Below are 24,119 nucleotides of genomic sequence, written 5' to 3'. Positions count from 1 at the left end.
CGGTTTCAGGAAGCAGAACCAGATCCCAGTCTGGTTTCAGGAAGCAGAACCAGATCCCGGTCCGATTTCAGGAAGCAGAACCAGATCCCAGTCTGGTTTCAGGAAGCAGAACCAGATCCCAGTCTGGTTTCAGGAAGCAGAACCAGATCCCAGTCTGGTTTCAGGTAGCAGAACAGGATCCTGGTCTGGTTTCAGGTAGCAGAACCTGATCCCAGTCTGGTTTCAGGAAGCAGAACCAGTTCCCAGTCTGGTTTCAGGAAGCAGAACCAGATCCCGGTCTGGTTTCAGGAAGCAGAACCAGATCCCGGTCTGGTTTCAGGAAGCAGAACCAGATCCCAGTCCGGTTTCAGGAAGCAGAACCAGTTCCAAGTCTGGTTTCAGGAAGCAGAACCAGATCCCGGTCCGGTTTCAGGAAGCAGAACCAGATCCCAGTCTGGTTTCAGGAAGCAGAACCAGATCCCGGTCCGATTTCAGGAAGCAGAACCAGATCCCAGTCCGGTTTCAGGAAGCAGAACCAGTTCCCAGTCTGGTTTCAGGAAGCAGAACCAGATCCCAGTCTGGTTTCAGGAAGCAGAACCAGTTCCCAGTCTGGTTTCAGGAAGCAGAACCAGTTCCCAGTCCGGTTTCAGGAAGCAGAACCGTTTCCCGGTCCGGTTTCAGGAAGCAGAACCATTTCCCAGTCTGGTTTCAGGAAGCAGAACCAGATCCTGGTCCGGTTTCAGGAAGCAGAACCAGATCCCAGTCTGGTTTCAGGAAGCAGAACCAGATCCTGGTCCGGTTTCAGGAAGCAGAACCAGATCCCAGTCCGGTTTCAGGAAGCAGAACCAGTTCCCAGTCCCGTTTCAGGAAGCAGAACCAGATCCCGGTCTGGTTTCAGGAAGCAGAACCAGATCCCGGTCCGGTTTCAGGAAGCAGAACCAGTTCCCAGTCTGGTTTCAGGAAGCAGAACCAGATCCCGGTCCGGTTTCAGGAAGCAGAACCAGTTCCCAGTCTGGTTTCAGGAAGCAGAACCAGTTCCCAGTCTGGTTTCAGGAAGCAGAACCAGATCCCGGTCCGGTTTCAGGAAGCAGAACCAGTTCCCAGTCAGACCTCCTCTCTACTTTCAGACCAGTTTCAAACTTTCCTTCTTGATGAATCTTCTAGTTGGGTCTGGTTTGGTGACCCGGAACCAGTCCTGCAGCTCCAGGCCAAGTCTACTGGGAGACGTCCCATGATGCACTGGGAGACGTCCCATGATGCACTGGGAGACGTCCCATGATGCACTGGGCTCTACTCTTTGGTCTCCATGGAGACATGGTGACCCCTTCATGTTTGTCTACTTTCTCAGCAGGAAGTCTGGATCAGACTTTAGCAGGTCGATCCTCCCTGCTGACCTCTCCACCCCACCTGGTCTGTCCTGGTTCTGGTTCTGGTTCTGATGGAGGTTTTATTTCTTGGTTCTGGTCACCTGATCTCCTTCTCTAAGTCAATATTTAATGAACGGGTTTATGTGAACATTACAGACTGGACTGATGTGGATCGTATGACTTTGATGGTTTTTTTATGAACTGGACTGCAGTGATTTGGACCGAACTGGACGTTTTCTGTTCTAGAGAGAAACATTCATCATGAGCCGTTCTGGATTTGGGTCATAAGATCACAAAGTGGTACAGAGACATAAAAAGGTTCATGTAAAATTAAATGAAGCTGAAAATGTCCTGATGGTGCTGACATGCAGTACCGGACCTGATACAAGCGAAGAGGACTAAAAGAGGGGTGGACTCTGGATGGACTGAGGACACGTTCAGGTCTGGGAGTCCTGCAGTCACGTCCTACAGAGGTCTCAGAACATGTCCTGACTGCTTGTTTTTTCCAGGAAAAAAACAAAAAATGAATAAAGATGTTATAAAAAGCGGCATTTTGTTCCTCCAAACTGGAGTTTTAATGAAAAAGAAAAAGTTGAGGTGGAGCATCAGAACAGCCGTGTTGTTGGATGCATAACAGGCTGGAAAGTTGTTTCTGAGGAGAATATTTTCAGGGTTTATGTCCGAGTCAGATTTGAACCAACATGTTGCGGATAACTCCTGACCTTTAGAAGAACACACTACAACACACACACAATGATGACATGATCTGTGCAGGTCGGATCAGGCTTGGCAGCAGAGAGTCAGGGAGATGAAAATGTTGAAGTAAATTGCAAAACAAATCAGATTATATGATTTTAAAGGGAAAAACATGACAAGACTGAAGCAAACGCAGCAAGGTATCACTTCTATGTGACACTAATTTATGCATTCTACATTGCAATGAGAAATCTGTCTGCACAGTCATGCATTCATACCCTGGCTTAATGTCATGGTACACACACACATGGCTTCTGCATTTATCTCAATACGTTCCAGACTTTACTGTCTCCCAGCACAGCGCAGCTCAGACGCTGCACTGGTCCCAGTGATTTACTGTTACGCTGCTTTTCTGTTTACAGCAATAAAGTAAAAAAGCCGGGCAGATGAAGCCTGCATGAATATTCATCCTGCTCAGGTTTATGTGTAGAACATGCATATGATCAAATGCCAACATCCAGGTAAAGTGTTGCTACTTCCACAGATTTGTGGCCCATATTATCTGCTTTAGTGGCCCATTATGTATGCTTAATATCACACTGTAAATCAGCAAGGTAATTTTCCACCAGTGAATGGGCAGGGCAGGTAGAGTCGCATCACACCGCGATGAGAACGAGGGGGGTGTAGAGGAGAGGCAAGGACGAGATAAAGGCTCCACTCCGCAGTGACAGCTTTAAAAAAGGAAAAGGGCAGCAACACATAGAGAGCCTGATAGTTCCCTCTGGAGCTGGTGGAACACTGGCGTTAAAAGAAAGGCAGCAATGGACTCAGTTCTTCATTTAAGATGAAAAAAGCATGAAAGCCTCAAATGAATTCTTATGGTTTGTGTTTCTGCAGATGTGTTGAATGCACCAGATAACAGCGTTAAGACGAAACCTGAAGGTTAAGCTGCTCAGATTTAAACAAGAGAAGTCTGGTGGTCTGACACCACGCCGTCTGGTCCAGCTAACTTTCTCACAACCTCGTAAAAATCATTCTGTACAACCCTTCTGCAGCCAACACACACTCCTCCCATCACATCGTACTACACATTCCCACAACCAGGTCTGGCTTTGCCTGAATATTTTCTTTCTCTTCTGCTGTTAAACACCTTTTTCAGGACGCCGCTAAAGATTTATTTTACAACTTGAAACTACTTTTTAAAATGTTTTTAATAATTACTGAAATTTATGCACATCACAGTTTAATGTGTTTTGTTTTTTGTGTTTGTTTGTCCTGCAGGGGTTTTCTGGCCCTTCCCAGATCAATAATGTTAATAATAATTTCTTCTCAAAGTTTTTCTGGTAAAATAAGGGTGATATAAAACTTTGTCTTAAATGAACTACGTATGATACGGATCATATGGATCTGTTTTAACTGGACTTTATTAGACCAGATTAAATGGAAGTGCCTCGTCATGACTTTGTTGTAAATGTTCCACCCTGTTTTCTAAGTTTGAGGAGTTTTCTTTTGGTTTTTTCCTGTCGGGACCTGAAGAAACGTGTCCTGTTAACATCCCGGCCTGCACGGAGCGCTGCAGGAACCTGTTGTTATACAAAGTAAAGCAGAGGAGGACAATCCCACTGGATGTGAGTGTGTTATTTTATCATCTCACCCCACTAAACAACCAAACAAAGAAAAACAAACAGAAAAACCCTCCATCAGAATTTTCCAGCTTCTTAAAGGAAACACTTCTGTGAAGTGGAAACGCTCATCGGTGCTGCTTTCCCGCCACTCCACTCTCCTGATCCTGTTAAAGGGAAACTACTACAAACTCTTCAGTCGGAAGAATTAAAGACAAACAACCACATTTCTGTAAGTTTCCATTAAAGCCCCTAAAAACCTTTAAAAGGTCTTTTAAGGCATTTTAGAAATGATGGTTTCAGAATCTGCACCCGCCGGTTCCCCTGTTGCTAACTGCCCACCCACATGGTGGCGGGAGCTTCGGTGCTGAGACGAGTCCACAGCTGTGCATGAGAAGATGTCAGTCTGGAGAAATAGGACGTATGCTGATGAAATTACCCTCAGCGTGAGAGAATGACGCACGCGTGCAGCTGCCGTGTCGACAGGCGAGTGGAGAGCAGCGAACACGTCAGCAGCATGAAGCAACCGCCTTGAAACCACAGAAACCCACTTTTAACGGCTCGTCTTTCCCCACATCCTGCACATCAGAAACCACAACAACACACACCTCTACTGGGCTGAGATGCCCAAATGAAAAGTCGCTTTTTCCTCAGAATCAGTGGGATATTTTCTGTCCTGGACGACAGCTTTTCTGATTTCGGGTTTCCTGGTAATTCTCCACAGAGACAGGTTAGCGTGTTCCCTGTTCGCCGGATTAAACAGCCCTTCGAGGCTGCCTCGGATGACACACGGCGGCCATGCATTACCTGAAATAAGACGATGGTTCACACACATTCTGTGTTGAAAGAACCTTTGAATGGTTTGTAACAAACCTGGGTTTCTTCTTCCTTTCAGATATCCCACAACATTGTAAATCTTCGTGGAGGACAGCTGGTTTCCAACAGTCAGAGTTATCTTCTTTCGCTCTGGAGGAAAATAAAACACGTTTTATTTACTGGGGAAAAGGAAATACATGAATAAATACTTCAGAAGTGTTTCAGATGTTTGCTGGTCAGACGTTTGTTCCCGGAGTGACGGCTGCTGAAGCCTCAGCATGTTCTCACAGAGCAGGAACCAACGTGAAGGAGGTGAGCGCAGGACCCTGCAGCATGGCGGAGGTGGTGGCTCAGGTGGAAAAGCAGAAATAATGTTTGGAATACCACTTCATCCCTGTCAATCTGGAACTGTGTGCTGGGGGGAGACACCCCAACCCCCCCGCTCCAGTGTCAGCATCGCTGTCTGAATGTGTTGGAATGGTTGGAGACGCCGGGACTGCCTGCTACACTTCCATCTGCTGCAGAACAGCTGTGGCTTGACATATAGTTCCCCATAAACCAGTGTGAACATCTAATCCATGGTTATTATAAATGCTGCCATGATGGGAAAACTGGTGGAGTCTTTTATAGGGTCTCGTAATGCAGGTTGGAAACCTACGACCAACCATCCACCAACATCTCTTATCCTTCCTAAACACTTTGATGCGTAGCGGACTCCTGGGTGTGATGGTACATTTGCAGACTGAGCCTTTAAACCAGCGTTACTCATTCTGGTCCGATGAGTGGACCAACAAGTTTTCTATGTATTCCTACTCCAACACACCTGAAGCCAATCTAACAGCCTATCAGGTTTGACACAAGACTCGTTACTTTGAGTCAGGCGTGTTGAAGCAGGGACACATGGAAAACCTGCTGTAGGAAAGGTATGAATAAGCTGAAGCTGGAGTCTATCCCACCAACCCTCGGTGCGAGGCAGGGTACACCCGGGACAGGTCCCCAGTCCATCGCTGGACCAGCAGAGACAAACAACATTTACATCCATTCTAAATGAGAAGTCAGAGTGGTGAATTAACCTAACATGCATGTGTTTGGACGGTGGGAGGAAACCCGGAGCGAGTCTAGCCCCCCCCCCCTCATTTTTAAAAATCTGAAGCCTTAATTTGGCCGTTTTGGAACACATGATTAATAATAAACAAAAATATTGTTTATTTATTTAATAATTAATGTGTGGAATGTTATAATGATTATCTTCTGGCTGCTGCTGTCCACCAGATGCATCAACAGGGTTTTAAACACTGATTTTAATATAAAATGATGTGTACATATAATAAAACACTTTACTGGACATCAGCTGCCACACAGAGACGTTTACCCCGCTCAGCTCGACATATCTGCTTCGTTTAACCTTTAACCTGCGGTCCAGCATCATCACACCAGAATGCTGTGCTGTGCTGAACACCTTTACTCTGCCAAGACGAGGCTCCTCTTGATTCTTACATTTTATTTTGTATTTTATTATTCATTTCATCAATATATTTTTCCTGTTTCTGCTTATAACTGTTGGACCACATTGGAGGGAAAGAGAAGATGGAGGAAGAGGATGAAAAAGTAAGAAAAAAAGGTGGAGAAAATACAAAAAGGAAAAAAAGGGTGAACACAGGTCACACACCTGCAACAAATCCTCAGCAGGAAGACTGAACATCTTCCACACCTTCACAGAAACATGAAGCATCTAAAGCTTCTCAGCAAACACAACATCATCAGGAGGAAAAACCGCGGAGAACGAACAGAGCAGCAACAGTTTGTGTGTAAACGTGTAGCTGTGTGTTATCTTCTGCCCCAGCTTGTAGCCGTCGTACTTTTACTTCCGCTACAGCAGGTGAATTTGCTGCTGCCTTTATGGGTACTGGTTTTTATGCTCTGGGTGAACTGGAACATCTGTGCCCAGAGGAATTTATTTCCTCTTTTAATTCTACCTGCTCAGAAATTCTGGACTGTGTTGCACCCTTTAAGCTGAGGTCCATCAAACCTAAACCAGATCCCTGGCTGAAAAACACCACACGTGCCCTGAGAAGGCGCTGCAGGCAGGCTGAACGGAGATGGAAGAAAGACAAGCTGCATGTGTCTCTGGGCATACTGAGAGACTGTCTTTCTGACTATCAAAATGCTGTTAAAGAAGCCAAATGTAAATATCTTTCAACTGTTATTTCCACTAGCAGCAATCGCCCTCAAGTTTTGTTCAATACAATCCAGTCTGTGACTAATCCTTCAGACAATGTGTTGATAAATGTGTCTAAATCCACCTGTGATGCATTTCTCCATCATTTCACAGACAAGGTGGCCTCTGTTAGACAGAGCATTAGCAACAATAGTGCTGCAGCTACTGCTCCACCTTGTGCCCCGCCTTTTGCCCCTGCTGCTGTGTTGACTGTGTTTGAGCCAGTATCACTCTCTCAGCTCTGTGAAGTGGTTCAGAAGCTGAGACCAACAAGCTGTCCCTTGGACATTGTCCCATCTAGAGTTTTAAAACAGGTTTTTGACACAGTGGGGCCATGTCTACTTTCTTTTTTCAACTCCTGCATGCTGTTAGGGTCTGTTCCGGCTGTTTTTAAGCAGGCTGTGGTCAGGCCACTTACCAAGAAACCTAACCTAGACCCAGCAGTTCTCTCAAATTTCAGACCCGTGTCCCATCTGCCATTTCTCTCTAAAGTATTGGAAAAGCTGGTTTTTTCACAATTACAATCATTTTTGGATCAGAATCACATTTTTGAGAGGTTTCAGTCTGGTTTCAGAACGCGCCACAGCACAGAGTCAGCACTCCTTAAGGTGCAAAATGATGTCTTGCTCTCCCTGGATTTAAAGCAACCTGTGCTGTTGGTAATGCTTGATCTTACCGCAGCATTTGACACAGTGGACCACTCTGTCCTTCTCACTCGCTTAGCCCAGCAAGTGGGTCTTCAGGGACCTGTGCTCCAATGGTTCAAGTCATACCTGACTGATAGATCTTTCTCAGTGATGATTAATGACCTCTCTTCATCTTCAGCTCCTCTGTCTTCCGGTGTGCCACAGGGTTCCATTCTTGGCCCTGTTCTGTTCTCTTTGTATATGTTGCCCCTCGGCTCTGTGATATCCCGCCATAATGTCTCATTCCACTTGTATGCAGACGATCTCCAAATCTATCTGCCAGTTTCCCAGAACTCCTCAGACACACAGTCCATCTACAGGTGTCTGGATGACATTAAGCAGTGGCTATCGCAAAACTTCCTCTGTCTGAATGAGTCAAAATCTGAATTTATCCTCTTTGGTGCCCCCAGCCCAGCAAATGCAGCTCCATTGTTCACACCTCTCACCAACCATCTCAGTCAGACAGTTAGGAACCTTGGAGTGACGTTGGACAATAATCTCAGACTCAATAAACAAATAGACTCTGTGGTCAGGGCAAGCTTTTTTCAGCTTCGCCAGTTGGCCAAAATCAAATCCTTTCTCACTCGTCAAGACCTTGAAACAGCCATCCACGCCTTCATCAGTTCACGTTTGGACTATTGCAACGCCCTCTACATTGGACTCAGCCAGGCTTCTCTGCACCGTCTACAGCTTGTGCAGAATGCAGCTGCCCGCCTTCTCACCAACACACGCAAACATGACCATATCTCCCCTGTACTGTTCTCTTTACACTGGCTCCCGGTTCAGTTCAGAATTCAATTCAAAATCCTTCTGTTTGTTTTCTGCTCCATCCATGGCCTTGCACCTCCGTACCTTTGTGACCTCCTGACTCCTCACCAGCCCAGCAGAGCCCTGCGCTCCTCTGATCAGCACCTCCTGGTGGTCCCTCGGTCTAGGTGTAAACAGTGGGGCGATCGGGCCTTCGCAGTGGCAGGGCCCAAACTCTGGAACTCTCTGCCTCTGGAGTTACGCTCCATCATGGACCTGCCTCTGTTTAAGGCCAGGCTAAAGACTCATCTGTTTAGATCAGTCTTTGGCTGTTGAGATTTTTACATGCAAATGAACTGCTATTTTTACTTGTTTTTATCTTTGTTCAGCACTTTGGTCAACTAAGGTTGTTGTAAAGCGCTTTATAAATAAAATTTGATTGATTGATTGATTGATTGATTTATATGTGTATGTTTAATGCATATTAATGGTGGGGGGTGTTAGCGCTCCAGTAGGTAATGTTCCTCAGAGACATGTTCCTCTGGGTGAAGTGGTTCCTCGTCCTGATAGTAGTCTATACATTCTGTAATCATGAACAATAAGAAATATAGTTAGACCCCTCAGTTTACTGTAAATCTCTAAAATCTCTGACCAATCCAAACGTTCAGACCCAAATGGAGTTGTTCATTTCTTATATTTCGTAGCTTCTTCTCCCGGCTCCCCTCCTCCCCCTCCAACAGCGCATACCTGATCGCCACACCCTGCATATAAACAGTGTGTTAGGATGAAAATACAAAGTAGTGAAGAAGAAACTCGGAAGGCAAACATGGCTGAGAAAATGCAGGAAGGATTTCCCGACCCGGCTCGGTTTATTTGCCTCCTCCTGCTAAACAGCCGAGAAAGAGAAAATCATTGGTGGAAAAAGCTGCGAATAAAAAAGCCTCGGATCACGCAAGGAGCAGAACCAGACGGGGAGGAGCCAATGTAGGGTAAGGAGCCAATGCAGGGGGAGGGGCCAAGGCAGGGCGCTGCTTCCACATCTCGCAAGCTCCCTGACATTTTCAACATTTTTTAAGTGATCATCAACTCATTCCAGGATTAGGAGCAGATCAAAAGGGTTCCAAATCCCAGGGAACCAGCAGCCGACTTCCGTCCCCAGGAAAACCAACTGTCTGTTGCTGTCTGGTGAATTTGTTTGCTCGCCGCTGTCTTCCCAACCCAGGAAACATCACTTGTTGCACCTTTACGTCTAGTCAGAGCGTCGCTGTAAGAACCCAACCTGACAACTTCCTCACTCAGTGTTGACATGACACCACGGTGGCTTTGGGAGAAGGATTGAGTCTTCTAACTCAATCTGTTGGTTTCCTTATATAGGCTGTTATGAATTGGCTTTCATGATGTGTTTTTCTCTGTCTGTAAAGCCTCTTGAGATGGCATTGCCATAATGCGACGCTGTATAAATAAAGTTGAATTGAATTAAATAAAGAATTCAGAGAAAAGAAAAGCATCGCTGCACACGTCTGCAGAAGTAAAATATTGTGACAGAATGTGGTACTTTTTTATTCAATCATGCATCGAAGGGTTAAATTCCTCACAAATTCTCTTGACTTTAGAGATTGTGTGTAGCACATAACATCCATCATTATGTCTTGTTTAAGTGAACATTTCCTCTCAGAAAGTCTTTAGTGGTGAGTAGGAATGGCTGCTGCTGTCTGCTTCCTCCAGACTTTCTGTTTTTCTCACCTCTTCTTTGTTTGAGCTTGTACCAGTGTGTTTACATCAGCAGGGGTGCTGGCGGTGCTTGATGAATGAGTTTGACACAAAAAGCTGTTAACAAGTTGAAGCTAAGAGTGTCTGCGGGAATGCTCCACAAGAAGGAATTTTTGAAAAATATGCCTGTAAACGACTACTTCTGGAGAAGGAAAAGCAGGAGAGGTTTGTTGTGAAAGCCTCCCACAAGTGTTCTCTACTCTGACAAATAGCCTCCTGTTCTACTCCATGGTGGAAGAGGCATTTAAAGGCAGCAATTAGACAAGAAAAAAATTACATATTAACCCAAATGCAGACCTCAATTAGATAAAAATATGTGCAAGTTAAAGTCAAGCTTACAGATTCAAGCTGGCAAATCTATGACCCAGAGAAACAAAGTGGGCCAAAATGCATGCAAATTATATTAATTATATAAAATTATATTACATGAAGACTGTCAACCTCACAGAAAATGATCATTTTAAGTTATTACTCCTGAACGTGATTCTGCTAACTACTCTGTCATTAGATTAAAACCACCAAATATGTCCAAACCCTTAAATATGACTCATAACTCATATGATATTTTAGTAGGGATATGTTAGTTCACGCAACAGTAGTTTACACCAGACGAAAAGTCAAACTCATGTTTTATCTTAAAAGCCACAGAAAAGCTCATAATAACCCAAGATTTGGATCAGACTGAGGAGTTAAAATGCTTTTAGTATTCACAGTTAATATTAGCATTAATCCGCTTTCAGTTGTTAATGTGATCAAGAAGTCTTTGGTCGCCTTAGTACCAACATGACCTTGTTTAACCTCCACAGCCTACCTGAGTCCTGCTGCTGACCATGTCCATTCCTTTCTGAGCACAGTGTAGCATCTTCTGATGGAAACTTCCAGCAGGATGATGCACCATGTCACAAAGCTCACATCATCTCCACCATGACGATGAGTTCACTGTCCTCCAACGGCTCCACAGTCACCAGATCTACATTTAATTAACGTATTCTCATACAAGTTTACTTAAAAATAATAATTCCAAAAGAAGGTTTACATGAAACACGTCCTCACTGAATTCCAGCGGCGGGTTGGGAAGGGTTCTGATTGGACAGAGGGAACTCGTGATGTATGACGTATACCAGAAATAAACAAAGTTGGCTCCCTGCTTCTCGTCTTTTCAGTCGTAACTTGTAAAAACTACATAATAAGAACCAGTTTCACCACTATTTTTTATTATAAATGTGAAGTATCAGGTCAACACCAGCATACTACTTCACTTTCTGCAGCAACTGAGAAGGAGAAGAAAGATAGACCACCGAACACGGGAGGCAAAAAAACGCGCGTCATCGGGACAGGACAAGGTAACGAGCATGCTCAGAACGACGGGAATTAACTTAGAGTGGGATGAAGGTTTATATGACAGAGGAACTAAATAGTTTGGAATTGAAATGCGAATAAAACCAGCCGTTAATATCAGAATTAAGTTTAATTCTGAATGGAAATCTGCATTAGGAATGAAGTGTTTACATAGTCGTTTTTCATCAGTTTAAAGCGGAATTAACTTTTATTTGGAATTAAACAGGAATCAGAACTGCCATGTAAACGCACGGAGTGTGATGAGGTGGAACGGGAGATTCTCATCATGATGAGGTGGAACGGGAGATTATCATCATGATGAGGTGGAACGGGAGATTCTCATCGTGATGTGGTGGAACGGAAGATTCTCATCATGATGAGGTGGAACGGGAGATTCTCATCATGATGTGGTGGAACGGGAGATTCTCATCGTGATGTGGTGGAACGGGAGATTCTCATCATGATGTGGTGGAACGGGAGATTCTCATGGTGATGAGGTGGAACGGGAGATTCTCATCATGATGAGGTGGAACGGGAGATTCTCATCATGATGTGGTGGAACGGGAGATTCTCATCATGATGAGGTGGAACGGGAGATTCTCATCATGATGAGGTGGAACGGGAGATTCTCATGGTGATGAGGTGGAACGGGAGATTCTCATCATGATGAGGTGGAACGGGAGATTATCATCATGATGAGGTGGAACGGGAGATTCTCATCGTGATGTGGTGGAACGGAAGATTCTCATCATGATGAGGTGGAACGGGAGATTCTCATCATGATGTGGTGGAACGGGAGATTCTCATCATGATGAGGTGGAACGGGAGATTCTCATCATGATGTGGTGGAACGGGAGATTCTCATCATGATGAGGTGGAACGGGAGATTCTCATCATGATGAGGTGGAACGGGAGATTCTCATCATGATGAGGTGGAACGGGAGATTCTCATGGTGATGAGGTGGAACGGGAGATTCTCATCATGATGTGGTGGAACGGGAGATTCTCATCATGATGAGGTGGAACGGGAGATTCTCATCATGATGAGGTGGAACGGGAGATTCTCATGGTGATGAGGTGGAACGGGAGATTCTCATCATGATGAGGTGGAACGGGAGATTCTCATGGTGATGAGGTGGAACGGGAGATTCTCATCATGATGAGGTGGAACGGGAGATTCTCATCATGATGAGGTGGAACGGAAGATTCTCATCATGATGTGGTGGAACGGAAGATTCTCATGGTGATGAGGTGGAACGGGAGATTCTCATCATGATGTGGTGGAACGGGAGATTCTCATCATGATGAGGTGGAACGGGAGATTCTCATCATGATGAGGTGGAACGGGAGATTCTCATCATGATGAGGTGGAACGGGAGATTCTCATGGTGATGAGGTGGAACGGGAGATTCTCATCATGATGAGGTGGAACGGGAGATTCTCATCATGATGAGGTGGAACGGGAGATTCTCATCATGATGAGGTGGAACGGGAGATTCTCATGGTGATGAGGTGGAACGGGAGATTCTCATCATGATGAGGTGGAACGGAAGATTCTCATGGTGATGAGGTGGAACGGGAGATTCTCATCATGATGTGGTGGAACGGGAGATTCTCATCATGATGAGGTGGAACGGGAGATTCTCATGGTGATGAGGTGGAACGGGAGATTCTCATCATGATGAGGTGGAACGGGAGATTCTCATCATGATGAGGTGGAACGGGAGATTCTCATGGTGATGAGGTGGAACGGGAGATTCTCATCATGATGAGGTGGAACGGGAGATTCTCATCATGATGAGGTGGAACGGGAGATTCTCATGGTGATGAGGTGGAACGGGAGATTCTCATCATGATGAGGTGGAACGGGAGATTCTCATCATGATGAGGTGGAACGGGAGATTCTCATCATGATGAGGTGGAACGGGAGATTCTCATGGTGATGAGGTGGAACGGGAGATTCTCATGGTGATGAGGTGGAACGGGAGATTCTCATGGTGATGAGGTGGAACGGGAGATTCTCATGGTGATGAGGTGGAACGGGAGATTCTCATCATGATGAGGTGGAACGGGAGATTCTCATCATGATGAGGTGGAACGGGAGATTCTCATCATGATGAGGTGGAACGGGAGATTCTCATCATGATGAGGTGGAATGGGAGATTCTCATCGCGATGACGTGGAATGGGAGATTCTCATGGTGATGTTAAATCCAGGATAAAGTTTCAAATTCTTATAAAAGATCTTATTGTTTCATATATTCCAAACAGAGCACTTGGCTCTCAGACTGCAGGTTTACTGGTGGTTCCCAGAGTCTCAAAGAGTACTATGGGAGGAAGGGCCTTTAGCTATCAGGCTCCTCTCTTATGGAACTAGCTCCCACCGTGGGTTTGGGAGGCAGACTCCCTCCACACCTTTAAGATGGAGCTGAAAACCTTCCTTTTCCATGATTCTTATAGTTAGGATATGGGCATCTCCTGAGTTGGAGTCTGCATGTACGGGACGCAACTGTCCAGGTTCTGCTCATTGCTCTTATAGTTATGGGTAGTCTAGCCATCCATTACTTATGTAGCAATGGGGATGTTACCTGATGCACTGAGAAGTACCTCGCTCTATTTCTCTAATATATTAATGTATAAATATATGTCAATATTGCCGTCTCTAACTTATTTCTCCTTTTTTCCGCAGGTCTTCCTGAATAAGTGCAGTTGTACATGTTGATCTGTCTTTCCTTTCCTCTCCACCCCAACCAGTCGAGGCAGATGGCTGCCCTCCCTGAACCGGGTTCTGCCGGAGGTTTTCTTCCTGTTAAAGGGGAGTTTTTTTCCTTCCCACTGTCGCCTCGTGCAGCTCAGGATGGAACGGGCGATTCTCATCATGATGAGGTGGAACGGGAGATTCTCATCATGATGTGGTGGAACGGGAGATTCTCATCATGATGAGGTGGAACGGGAGATTCTCATCATGATGAGGTGGAACGGGAGATTCTCATCATGATGTGGTGGAACGGGAGATTCTCATCATGATGAGGTGGAACGGGAGATTCTCATGGTGATGAGGTGGAACGGGAGATTCTCATCATGATGAGGTGGAACGGGAGATTCTCATCATGATGAGGTGGAACGGGAGAATCTCATCATGATGAGGTGGAACGGGTGATTTTCATGGTGATGAGGTGGAATGGGAGATTCTCATGGTGATGAGGTGGAACGGGAGATTCTCATCATGATGAGGTGGAACGGGAGATTCTCATGGTGATGAGGTGGAACGGGAGATTCTCATCATGATGTGGTGGAACGGGAGATTCTCATCATGATGAGGTGGAACGGGAGATTCTCATGGTGATGAGGTGGAACGGGAGATTCTCATCATGATGAGGTGGAACGGGAGATTCTCATCATGATGAGGTGGAACGGGAGATTCTCATGGTGATGAGGTGGAACGGGAGATTCTCATCATGATGTGGTGGAACGGGAGATTCTCATCATGATGAGGTGGAACGGGAGATTCTCATCATGATGTGCTGGAACGGGAGATTCTCATCATGATGAGGTGGAACGGGAGATTCTCATCATGATGAGGTGAAACGGGAGATTCTCATCATGATGAGGTGGAACGGGAGATTCTCATCATGATGAGGTGGAACGGGAGATTCTCATCATGATGAGGTGGAACGGGAGAATCTCATCATGATGAGGTGGAACGGGTGATTTTCATCATGGATGTGCAGCAGCTGTGTGATCCTTCATGTCAATATGGAACAAAATCTCAGGAACGTTTCCAGCTTGTTCGATCTATCAATACAAGAATTAAGAAGCGCTTTGACCCGGTATGTTGGTCGATGCTGCATGTGCACTTTTCATTATTCCTCTTGACTTCATCAATACAGAATGGAAATGACAATAGAAGACATCTGACAAGTCCAAAGAGCATTCACATGAAAGTAAAAGAACATCATGCTCAAACACACACTCAAAGGGCCATATGATGTGTGTGACAGCGTCACTGGGTATTGTGTCTGCCAGATCCGCTGCTTTGCTGGACGGCTGAGAGCTCGAGGGTGGTTGATGGCTGAATATCTGAGGGAAATACAGACGAAGTGCCAGTGAAGATGTGAAGCAGGAGCTCAGACTGTGTGTGACAGAGGTCTCCTGCCTACAGCACAGCGCTCCCTCCCAGCCAGCCTGTCTGCTTGCCCTCTCACTCCTGTTTAATGCATTATAAAAATTCACTGCTTTCTCTTATCGGAGCCACATAACCCATTTATCACTTTTGACAATGGCACAAATGACTGTGGCTAAAGAGGGGGGATGGAACATGTGGCCCTTTTGTGTATTCAATCTGCAGACATACGCACCGAGAGGCAGAGAGAGATTTGTCATTGAATAATTCCCCTTCATGATGAATGGCTTTACGGATAGGCCTGCTTCTACAGGTAAGAGGTGACTCAAATTTAGTGCATGTTTGAAATAGATTAAATTGTTTTAAGGGACTATAGTGTCTGTTAGTTTATTTGTTGTAAACATGAACATGATGTATTGTTCCACAGTAAACATAGGATGTGTTGTAATTTCAGTATCTATGAAACGTGGAGCATTTCTTACTTCTACATCTCAAGATGTTCTACTTCTTTTACAGTTAATTTAATAATAGATGATTTTTTTTTTTTTTAACCCTGAAACCACAAGCCATCTTTTGCTATAAACTGGTCCACCTATGAATTCTTTCATATAAACCTGCAGAATCTGAAGCTTTTACTCCCAGTCAACCGGCAGACATGATGTTTCCATACAGACGTGATGTTTCCATACAGACGTGATGTTTCCATGCAGACGAGACGTTTCCATGCAGACGTGATGTTTCCATACAGACATGATGTTTCCATGCAGACGTGATGTTTCCATACAGACGTGATGTTTCCATGCAGACGTGATGTTTCCATACAGACATGACGTTTCCATGCAGACGTGATGTTTCCATACAGACGTGATGTTTCCATGCAGACGTGATGTTTCCATACAGACGTGATGTTTCCATGCAGACGTGATGTTTCCATGCAGACGTGATGTTTCCATACAGACGTGATGTTTCCATACAGACGTGATGTTTCCATGCAGACGTGATGTTTCCATGCAGACGTGATGTTTCCATGCAGACGTGATGTTTCCATACAGACCTGATGTTTCCATGCAGACGTGATGTTTCCATGCAGACGTGATGTTTCCATACAGACGTGATGTTTCCATACAGACGTGATGTTTCCATGCAGACGTGATGTTTCCATGCAGACATGTTTCCATACAGACGTGATGTTTCCATGCAGACGTGATGTTTCCATGCAGACGTGATGTTTCCATACAGACGTAATGTTTCCATACAGACGTGATGTTTCCATGCAGACGTGATGTTTCCATACAGACCTGATGTTTCCATGCAGACGTGATGTTTCCATGCAGACATGTTTCCATGCAGACATGTTTCCATACAGACGTGACGTTTCCATGCAGACGTGATGTTTCCATGCAGACGTGATGTTTCCATGCAGACCTGATGTTTCCATGCAGACCTGATGTTTCCATGCAGACGTGATGTTTCCATGCAGACATGTTTCCATGCAGACATGTTTCCATACAGACGTGATGTTTCCATGCAGACGAGATGTTTCCATGCAGACGTGATGTTTCCATACAGACGTGACGTTTCCATGCAGACGTGATGTTTCCATACAGACGTGATGTTTCCATGCAGACGTGATGTTTCCATGCAGACGAGACGTTTCCATGCAGACGTGACGTTTCCATACAGACGTGATGTTTTCAGACTCAGCTGTCAGATTCTGAGGCTAAAATGATGTAAAATGAATGTATGAACAGATAAAGCAGCATAAAGAGCAACCAGAAGTTTGTAGAAATAACACACATAGATCAGCAGTGACCAAGCCTTTTCTCATCTGCACATCATTCTCTCACATCTGAAACACACACACACACACACACACACTGTTTCCATGTTTCCACACGTCTTCCTGCTACTGTCTACCTGCTCTCCTCACTGCAGCGCCTCCACCTCAGCTGCATTCCAAACGTCTTCTTGGCTTTATTCCAGCCATAGAGGATCTTTTTTTATTTAAACCAGTTTTTCAGCAAAGTTTGTCATCCTTCTTTTGAAAATGACTTTTATTTGAAGGATCAAACCTCTATTGCATAATCCATGTCATGACTAGATCGTTAAACTTTGTTTCCAGAAAAGTCATTTATCCTTTTTCTTAAGCACTTAGTCCAGTTGGAGCTGGAGACTGGGCGAGAGGCAGGTACACCTGGACAGGTCGCCATCACAGGCCATCACAGTGTTTCAAGAGTAAGGAAGTTAAAACCTAGCTTGGTTCTGACTTGAGAAAAAGGAGAAAATATTCTCAAAATTTCAAAGCGCTTTCTCTAACAAAGAGGTCTGAACAAATGCTGACGTATTCTTTAGCCTGCAAACATCAGTTTGATTAAAGAAACTGAAATATTCATTTGAAATATTTCTAATTGAAAACACTGAAGAATATTTGAGTAAAATATTTTTCTGTGCAGAGTTCAGTTTTATGTCATAACTTGGTTTGATGCATATTTTCTTCTCAATGTTATTTTTCCCATTTCAGATTATTCTGCCATTTAAACATTGAAGTAAATAATCCAAACTTAGAAATGGTGTCAGGCAAGGTGGATCTAATCACCAGTTCTTTTTAATCACAAATATCAATAATCTTTTCTGGTTGTTTATTGGTGAATCATATATAAGCAGATGAAGTTGTGTTCAGTCTGAGTGGCTGCTGAAAGCAGTTCCTTTCTGTTTGCATTGCTTACAGAGGAAAACTATAACTGATATAATCCTAGGAAGAGTTTTGTCATGATCTGCAAAACAAAGGAAAACAACTGTCAAAAATATCTAGATTTTAGGTTTTCTGAGAACAATCTGAGCATCAGATGTTTTATGGCAGATGATGACAACATTCAGTGCCATGTGATGAATGCATAAGCAAACGTTCTCATGTCGACATACATACACAGATGGATTTTTCATGTTATGATGGGATTAAATAATGTACAGTAAGTCAATCCCAGTCCACATTGTGGAGACTAAGACTTCTGACCTGCTGTGGTTTAACATTATCCTAGACCCTGAGTCTGTTAGACACTTCGGCTACAGCGATGCAGGTGTAAGCTTTTCATGTGGGCTGATGTAGTGATGGAGGCGCATTTTAACCTCAGACAAAACACTGAACTTCCCAGGAAAAGAAGACTAAAGCTTTCTGTAAAAGAAATATAAAACTTTTTAAGAGTTACTGGGAAACTCATAAAAAATTAAAGATGGTTCTAACAAGTCCAAATCAAACGATCTAGAAATAACCTATTGGTATTCTCACCAACCCTTCGTTTAGGCCACGAGTAGCGTGTAATGAAGCTGCTTTGCAATCAGAAAGAAGCATCTCAGCTCCATTTTCAGCTGGGTATTTAATGCAGACTAGAGAAGAAAGAGCAGTAAGTGAAAGTGGGAAACCTGCACATAGCAATCAATATAGGTGTAATTAAAGGGCCTGGGAGGCCTTTTTATAAAGCCATTTTAAGTTGCTTTGCTTCACTTGCCTCTCCCTCTGCGGCAATGCAGAGTAATTGCTACGGAAATTTGGTGGACTTTTGGCATTTGTTCAGTGAAGGATAGAGAGAGAAAGGGGAAAACATGGAAAAATGGAAGAAAGACCTGCATCCTTTAGCAAGCCTGGAGAGGAGAAGCTTATGTGAGGAAGGAAAAGGATAAAAGTGGAAAGAGAGGCTAAGTAAGATATTACATCACGCTACAGTCAGCATGGTGTCGGTGTGTCGGGCTGTTGGGCTGTTGGCGTGTTGGTGTGTTGGTCTGTTGGCGTGTCGGTCTGTTGGCGTGTCGGTCTGTCGGTGTGTCGGTCTGTTGGCGTGTCGGCGTGTCGGTCTGTTGGTGTGTCAGCGTGTCGGCGTGTCGGTCTGTCGGTGTGTCGGTCTGTTGGTGTGTCAGCGTGTCGGCGTGTCGGTCTGTTGGCGTGTCGGCGTGTCGGTGTGTCGGTCTGTTGGTGTGTCGGTCTGTTGGTGTGTCAGCGTGTCGGTCTGTCGGTGTGTCGGTCTGTTGGTGTGTCAGCGTGTTGGTGTGTCGGCGTATCGGTGTGTCGGTGTGTCGGCGTGTCGGTGTGTCGGCGTATCGGTGTGTCGGCGTGTCGGTCTGTCGGTCTGTTGGTGTGTCGGCGTGTCGGCATGTTAGCGTGTCAGCGTGTCGGCGTGTTGGTGTGTCGGCGTATCGGCATGTTAGCGTGTCAGCGTGTCGGCGTGTTGGTGTGTCGGCGTATCGGTGTGTCGGCGTGTCGGTGTGTCGGCGTATCGGTGTGTCGGCGTGTCGGTCTGTCGGTCTGTTGGTGTGTCGGCGTGTCGGCATGTTAGCGTGTCAGCGTGTCGGCGTGTTGGCATGTTGGCGTGTCGGTCTGTCAGCGTGTCGGTGTGTCGGCGTCAGCGTGTCGGCGTATCGGCGCGGCGTGTCGGCGTGTCGGTCTGTCGGTGCGTCGGCGTGTCGGCGTGTCGGTGTGTCGGCGTGTCGGCGTGTTAGCGTGTCGGCGTGTTGGCATGTTGGCGTGTCGGTCTGTCGGTCTGTCAGCGTGTCGGTGTGTCGGCGTCAGCGTATCGGCGCGGCGTGTCGGCGTGTCGGTGTGTCGGCGTCAGCGTATCGGCGCGGCGTGTCGGCGTGTCGGTGTGTCGGCGTCAGCGTATCGGCGCGGCGTGTCGGCGTGTCGGTGTGTCGGTCTGTCGGTGTGTCGGCGTGTCGGCGTGTCAGCGTGTCAGCGTGTCGGCGTGTCGGCGTGTTGGCGTGTCGGTCTGTCGGCGTGTCGGCTTGTTAGCGTGTCAGCGTGTCGGCGTGTTGGCATGTTGGCGTGTCGGTCTGTCGGTGTATCGGTCTGTCGGTGTGTCGGTCTGTTGGTGTGTCAGTGTGTCGGTGTGTCGGCGTGTCGGTCTGTCGGTGTATCGGTCTGTCGGTGTGTCGGTCTGTTGGTGTGTTAGCGTGTCAGCGTGTTGGCGTGTCGGTCTGTCGGTGTGTCAGCGTGTTGGCGTGTCGGTCTGTCGGTGTGTCGGCGTGTTGGCGTGTCGGTCTGTCGACCTGTCGGCGTGTCGGTCTGTCGGTCTGTCGGCGTGTCGGTGTGTCGGTCTGTCGACCTGTCGGCGTGTCGGTCTGTCGGTCTGTCGGCGTGTCGGTGTGTCGGCGTGTTGGCGTGTCGATCTGTCGGCGTGTCGGTGTGTCGGCGTGTTGGCGTGTCGGTGTGTCGGCGTGTTGGCGTGTCGGTCTGTCGACCTGTCGGCGTGTCGGTCTGTCGGTCTGTCGGCGTGTCGGTGTGTCGGTCTGTCGACCTGTCGGCGTGTCGGTCTGTCGGTCTGTCGGCGTGTCGGTGTGTCGGCGTATTGGCGTGTCGATCTGTCGGCCTGTCGGCGTGTCGGTGTGTCGGTCTGTCGGCGTGTCGGTGTGTCGGCGTGTTGGCGTGTCGATCTGTCGGCGTGTCGGTGTGTCGGCGTGTTGGCGTGTCGATCTGTCGGCGTGTCGGTGTGTCGGTCTGTCGGCGTGTCGGTGTGTCGGCGTGTTGGCGTGTCGGTGTGTCGGCGTGTTGGCGTGTCGATCTGTCGGCCTGTCGGCGTGTCGGTCTGTCGGTCTGTCGGCGTGTCGGTGTGTCGGCGTGTTGGCGTGTCGATCTGTCGGCCTGTCGGCGTGTCGGTGTGTCGGTGTGTCGGTCTGTCGGCGTGTCGGTGTGTCGGCGTGTTGGCGTGTCGGTCTGTCGGCGTGTCGGTGTGTTGGCGTGTTGCCGTGTCGGCGTGTTGGCGTGTCGGTCTGTCGGTGTGTCGGCGTGTTGGCGTGTCGGTCTGTCGGCGTGTCGGTCTGTCGGTGTGTCGGTGTGTTGGCGTGTCGGTCTGTCGGTGTGTCAGCGTGTCGGCGTGTCGGTCTGTCGGTGTGTCGCCGTGTTGGCGTGCCGGTCTGTCGGCGTGTCGGTCTGTCGGTGTGTTGGCGTGTTGGCGTGTCGGTCTGTCGGTGTGTCGGCGTTTTGGCGTGACGGCGTGTCGGTGTGTCGGCGTGTCGGTCTGTCGGTGTGTCAGCGTGTCGGCGTATTGGTGTGTCGGTCTGTCGGTCTGTTGGTGTGTCGTGTGTTGGTGTGTCGGTGTGTAGACATGTCGGTGTGTAGGCGTGTCGGTGTGTCAGCGTGTCGGCGTGTTGGCGTGTCGGTCTGTCGGCGTGTTGGCGTGTCGGTCTGTCGACCTGTCGGCGTGTCGGTGTGTCGGCGTGTCGGTCTGTCGGCGTGTCGGTGTGTCGGCGTGTTGGCGTGTCGGTCTGTCGGCCTGTCGGCGTGTCGGTGTGTCGGCGTGTTGCCGTGTCGGCGTGTTGGCGTGTCGGCGTGTTGGCGTGTCGGTCTGTCGGCGTGTCGGTGTGTCGGCGTGTTGGCGTGTTGGCGTGTCGGTCTGTCGGCGTGTCGGTGTGTTGGCGTGTTGCCGTGTCGGCGTGTTGGCGTGTCGGTCTGTCGGTCTGTCGGTGTGTCGGCGTGTTGGCGTGTCGGTCTGTCGGCGTGTCGGTCTGTCGGTGTGTTGGCGTGTTGGCGTGTACGGTCTGTCGGCGTGTCGGTCTGTCGGTGTGTCGGTGTGTTGGCGTGTCGGTCTGTCGGTGTGTCAGCGTGTCGGCGTGTTGGCGTGTCGGTCTGTCGGTGTGTCGCCGTGTTGGCGTGTCGGTCTGTCGGTGTGTTGGCGTGTCGGTCTGTCGGTGTGTCGGCGTGTTGGCGTGACGGCATGTCGGTGTGTAGGCGTGTCGGTGTTTGGGCGTGTCGGTGTGTAGGCGTGTCGGTGTGTGGGTGTGTCGGTGTGTAGGCGTGTCGGTGTGTAGGCGTGTCGTTGTGTGGGCGTGTCGGTGTGTAGGCGTGTCGGTGTGTTGGCGTGTTGGCGTGTCGGTCTGTCGGTGTGTCGGCGTGTTGGCGTGACGGCATGTCGGTGTGTAGGCGTGTCGGTGTGTAGGCGTGTCGTGTGTAGGCGTGTCGGTGTGTGGGCGTGTCGGTGTGTAGGCGTGTCGGTGTGTGGGTGTGTCGGTGTGTAGGCGTGTCGGTGTGTAGGCGTGTCGTTGTGTGGGCGTGTCGGTGTGTAGGCGTGTCGGTGTGTGGGTGTGTCGGTGTGTAGGCGTGTCGGTGTGTGGGTGTGTCGGTGTGTAGGCGTGTCGGTGTGTGGGCGTGTCGGTGTGTAGGCGTGTCGGTGTGTAGGCGTGTCGTTGTGTGGGCGTGTCGGTGTGTAGGCGTGTCGGTGTGTAGGCGTGTTGGTGTGTCGGTGTTTCAGCGTCTTGGCGTGTCGGTGTTTCGCAATCTGAATAAAAGAAGTCACAGAACAGAAGCTTCAACTTCTCATGAAAGAATGCTCTGCGGCTCAACTTTTGGTACAAAATGTTGTTAAAGAAGCATCAGTAAGTTCCAAGCTCTAAGTGAAATAAATTGTAACACGGTGCAGAACTCTGATCTTTAAATACCTACAGAAAAGTCTGAACATATTTAGAGAGTTTGTGTAAATCTTTTATAAATCATTAACCTGTGGTACTGGATGAGGAACTATCATGTCAGCATGTCATGGCATGATTCATACTTTCTGATGCACCGAGATATTTAGTCCAAGCTCCAGTGTGAGAGAATTACCCCCATCTACTAATTTTCTCTGGCACATTGTTGTTTAAGCACATGATCCCCATTAGCGAAGCCATGACAGTCATAAATGTGAAAACATCAACATTTTGCATAAGTTGGGATGTCCCATCAGGTGATGAGGAACAGATCAATACATAATTCTGTTTTGTTTTTGATACCAATAAGTTCCAAGCCTGCTTTTCATGTATTTTGTACCACGCTACTGCTAATAGCTAATAGCTGCTAACAGCCCCTTGACAAATCAGCTGAATGAAATGATGAAACACAAGGAAAACTCTAACCGCAGACAGTTACAACGGAGCTTTTCCACTGTAGGCTAACTTACAAATTAGCATCTCTGCTGTTTTATATAGCAGTAAATGGGCGCTGTGCAAAAGCCTCGTAGCAAACTCCTGGTTTTTGGCAAAGTGGTTTCCAGTTCACTTCCTGCTCCTGTTACATCGCAGCAAAAACAACAACCAAATAAAAGAAGTAAAGAAGAAGTGGAATAGAACTTCACAAACATCAAGAAACAGGCCAGTGTTCCGGTACAGTGGAGTCGTCAAGTTCTCTGTAACCCGGTGGAGACTGAACAGAGTCGCTGTGGAACAGGATTACACAGCTACTCACACTGTGTGTCGACCAGGAGGAGGAACTCCACAAGCTGCATGATGAAATTTAGATGTTCCTGTTAGTGATTACATCGATTGTCTGTTTTAGGTTTTTCAGTCTAAAAGAAACATCCAATTCAACCCGCTCTGAGTGCGCAACCTGAAGACGCCGTGATCCACCCTGGAAAATCCACATTTACAACCTTTTTCAATCCTAAAATTTGAGCCAAAATGATCCAAACCACCGGCAGCACGGGGTCCCTGCTGTAGCCGGCAGCCAAGGACTAAATGAGCTCAGGTCTTTCTTAGGATCTTACAGGAGCAAAACACAAAATGGTTTCACCACAAACAAGCTGCACAGTATTCTCTTCGACCAGATCAAAGTGCATCATGAACCACACCTCCCTCTACCCCCAGTTTGTGCATCAGACTCAAACTGGTTCAGGCTCCTCCAAACCACAAAGCTGCATCAGTCTGGACTTCTGACCAGAAACTGCTCTTCTCAGACCACTTCCTGGTTCAGTTCTCGCTCCTCCTCCCTCATGTCCCTCCAGCAGCTCCAACATTGCTTTTC

General features: G+C 47.3%; 1 protein-coding gene across 1 annotated transcript in view; it reads right to left on the bottom strand.

Annotated features, from left to right (window-relative positions):
• Positions 1-24,119, bottom strand: part of naaladl2 (N-acetylated alpha-linked acidic dipeptidase like 2) — a gene marked incomplete at both ends in the record, with an annotated part of 608,474 nt that overhangs the window by 368,776 nt on the left and 215,579 nt on the right. Inside the window, one exon of the mRNA XM_079244879.1 lies at positions 4,538-4,630. Coding sequence (XP_079101005.1) covers positions 4,538-4,630 — 93 coding nt within the window. The remainder of the gene's footprint in view (positions 1-4,537; positions 4,631-24,119) is intronic.

This window comes from Telmatherina bonti (assembly GCF_933228915.1).
Source record: "Telmatherina bonti genome assembly, chromosome: 8".
NCBI lineage: Eukaryota > Metazoa > Chordata > Actinopteri > Atheriniformes > Telmatherinidae > Telmatherina > Telmatherina bonti.
Note: the sequence above shows the minus strand (reverse complement) of the source record. Positions and strands in the feature narration are given on the sequence as shown.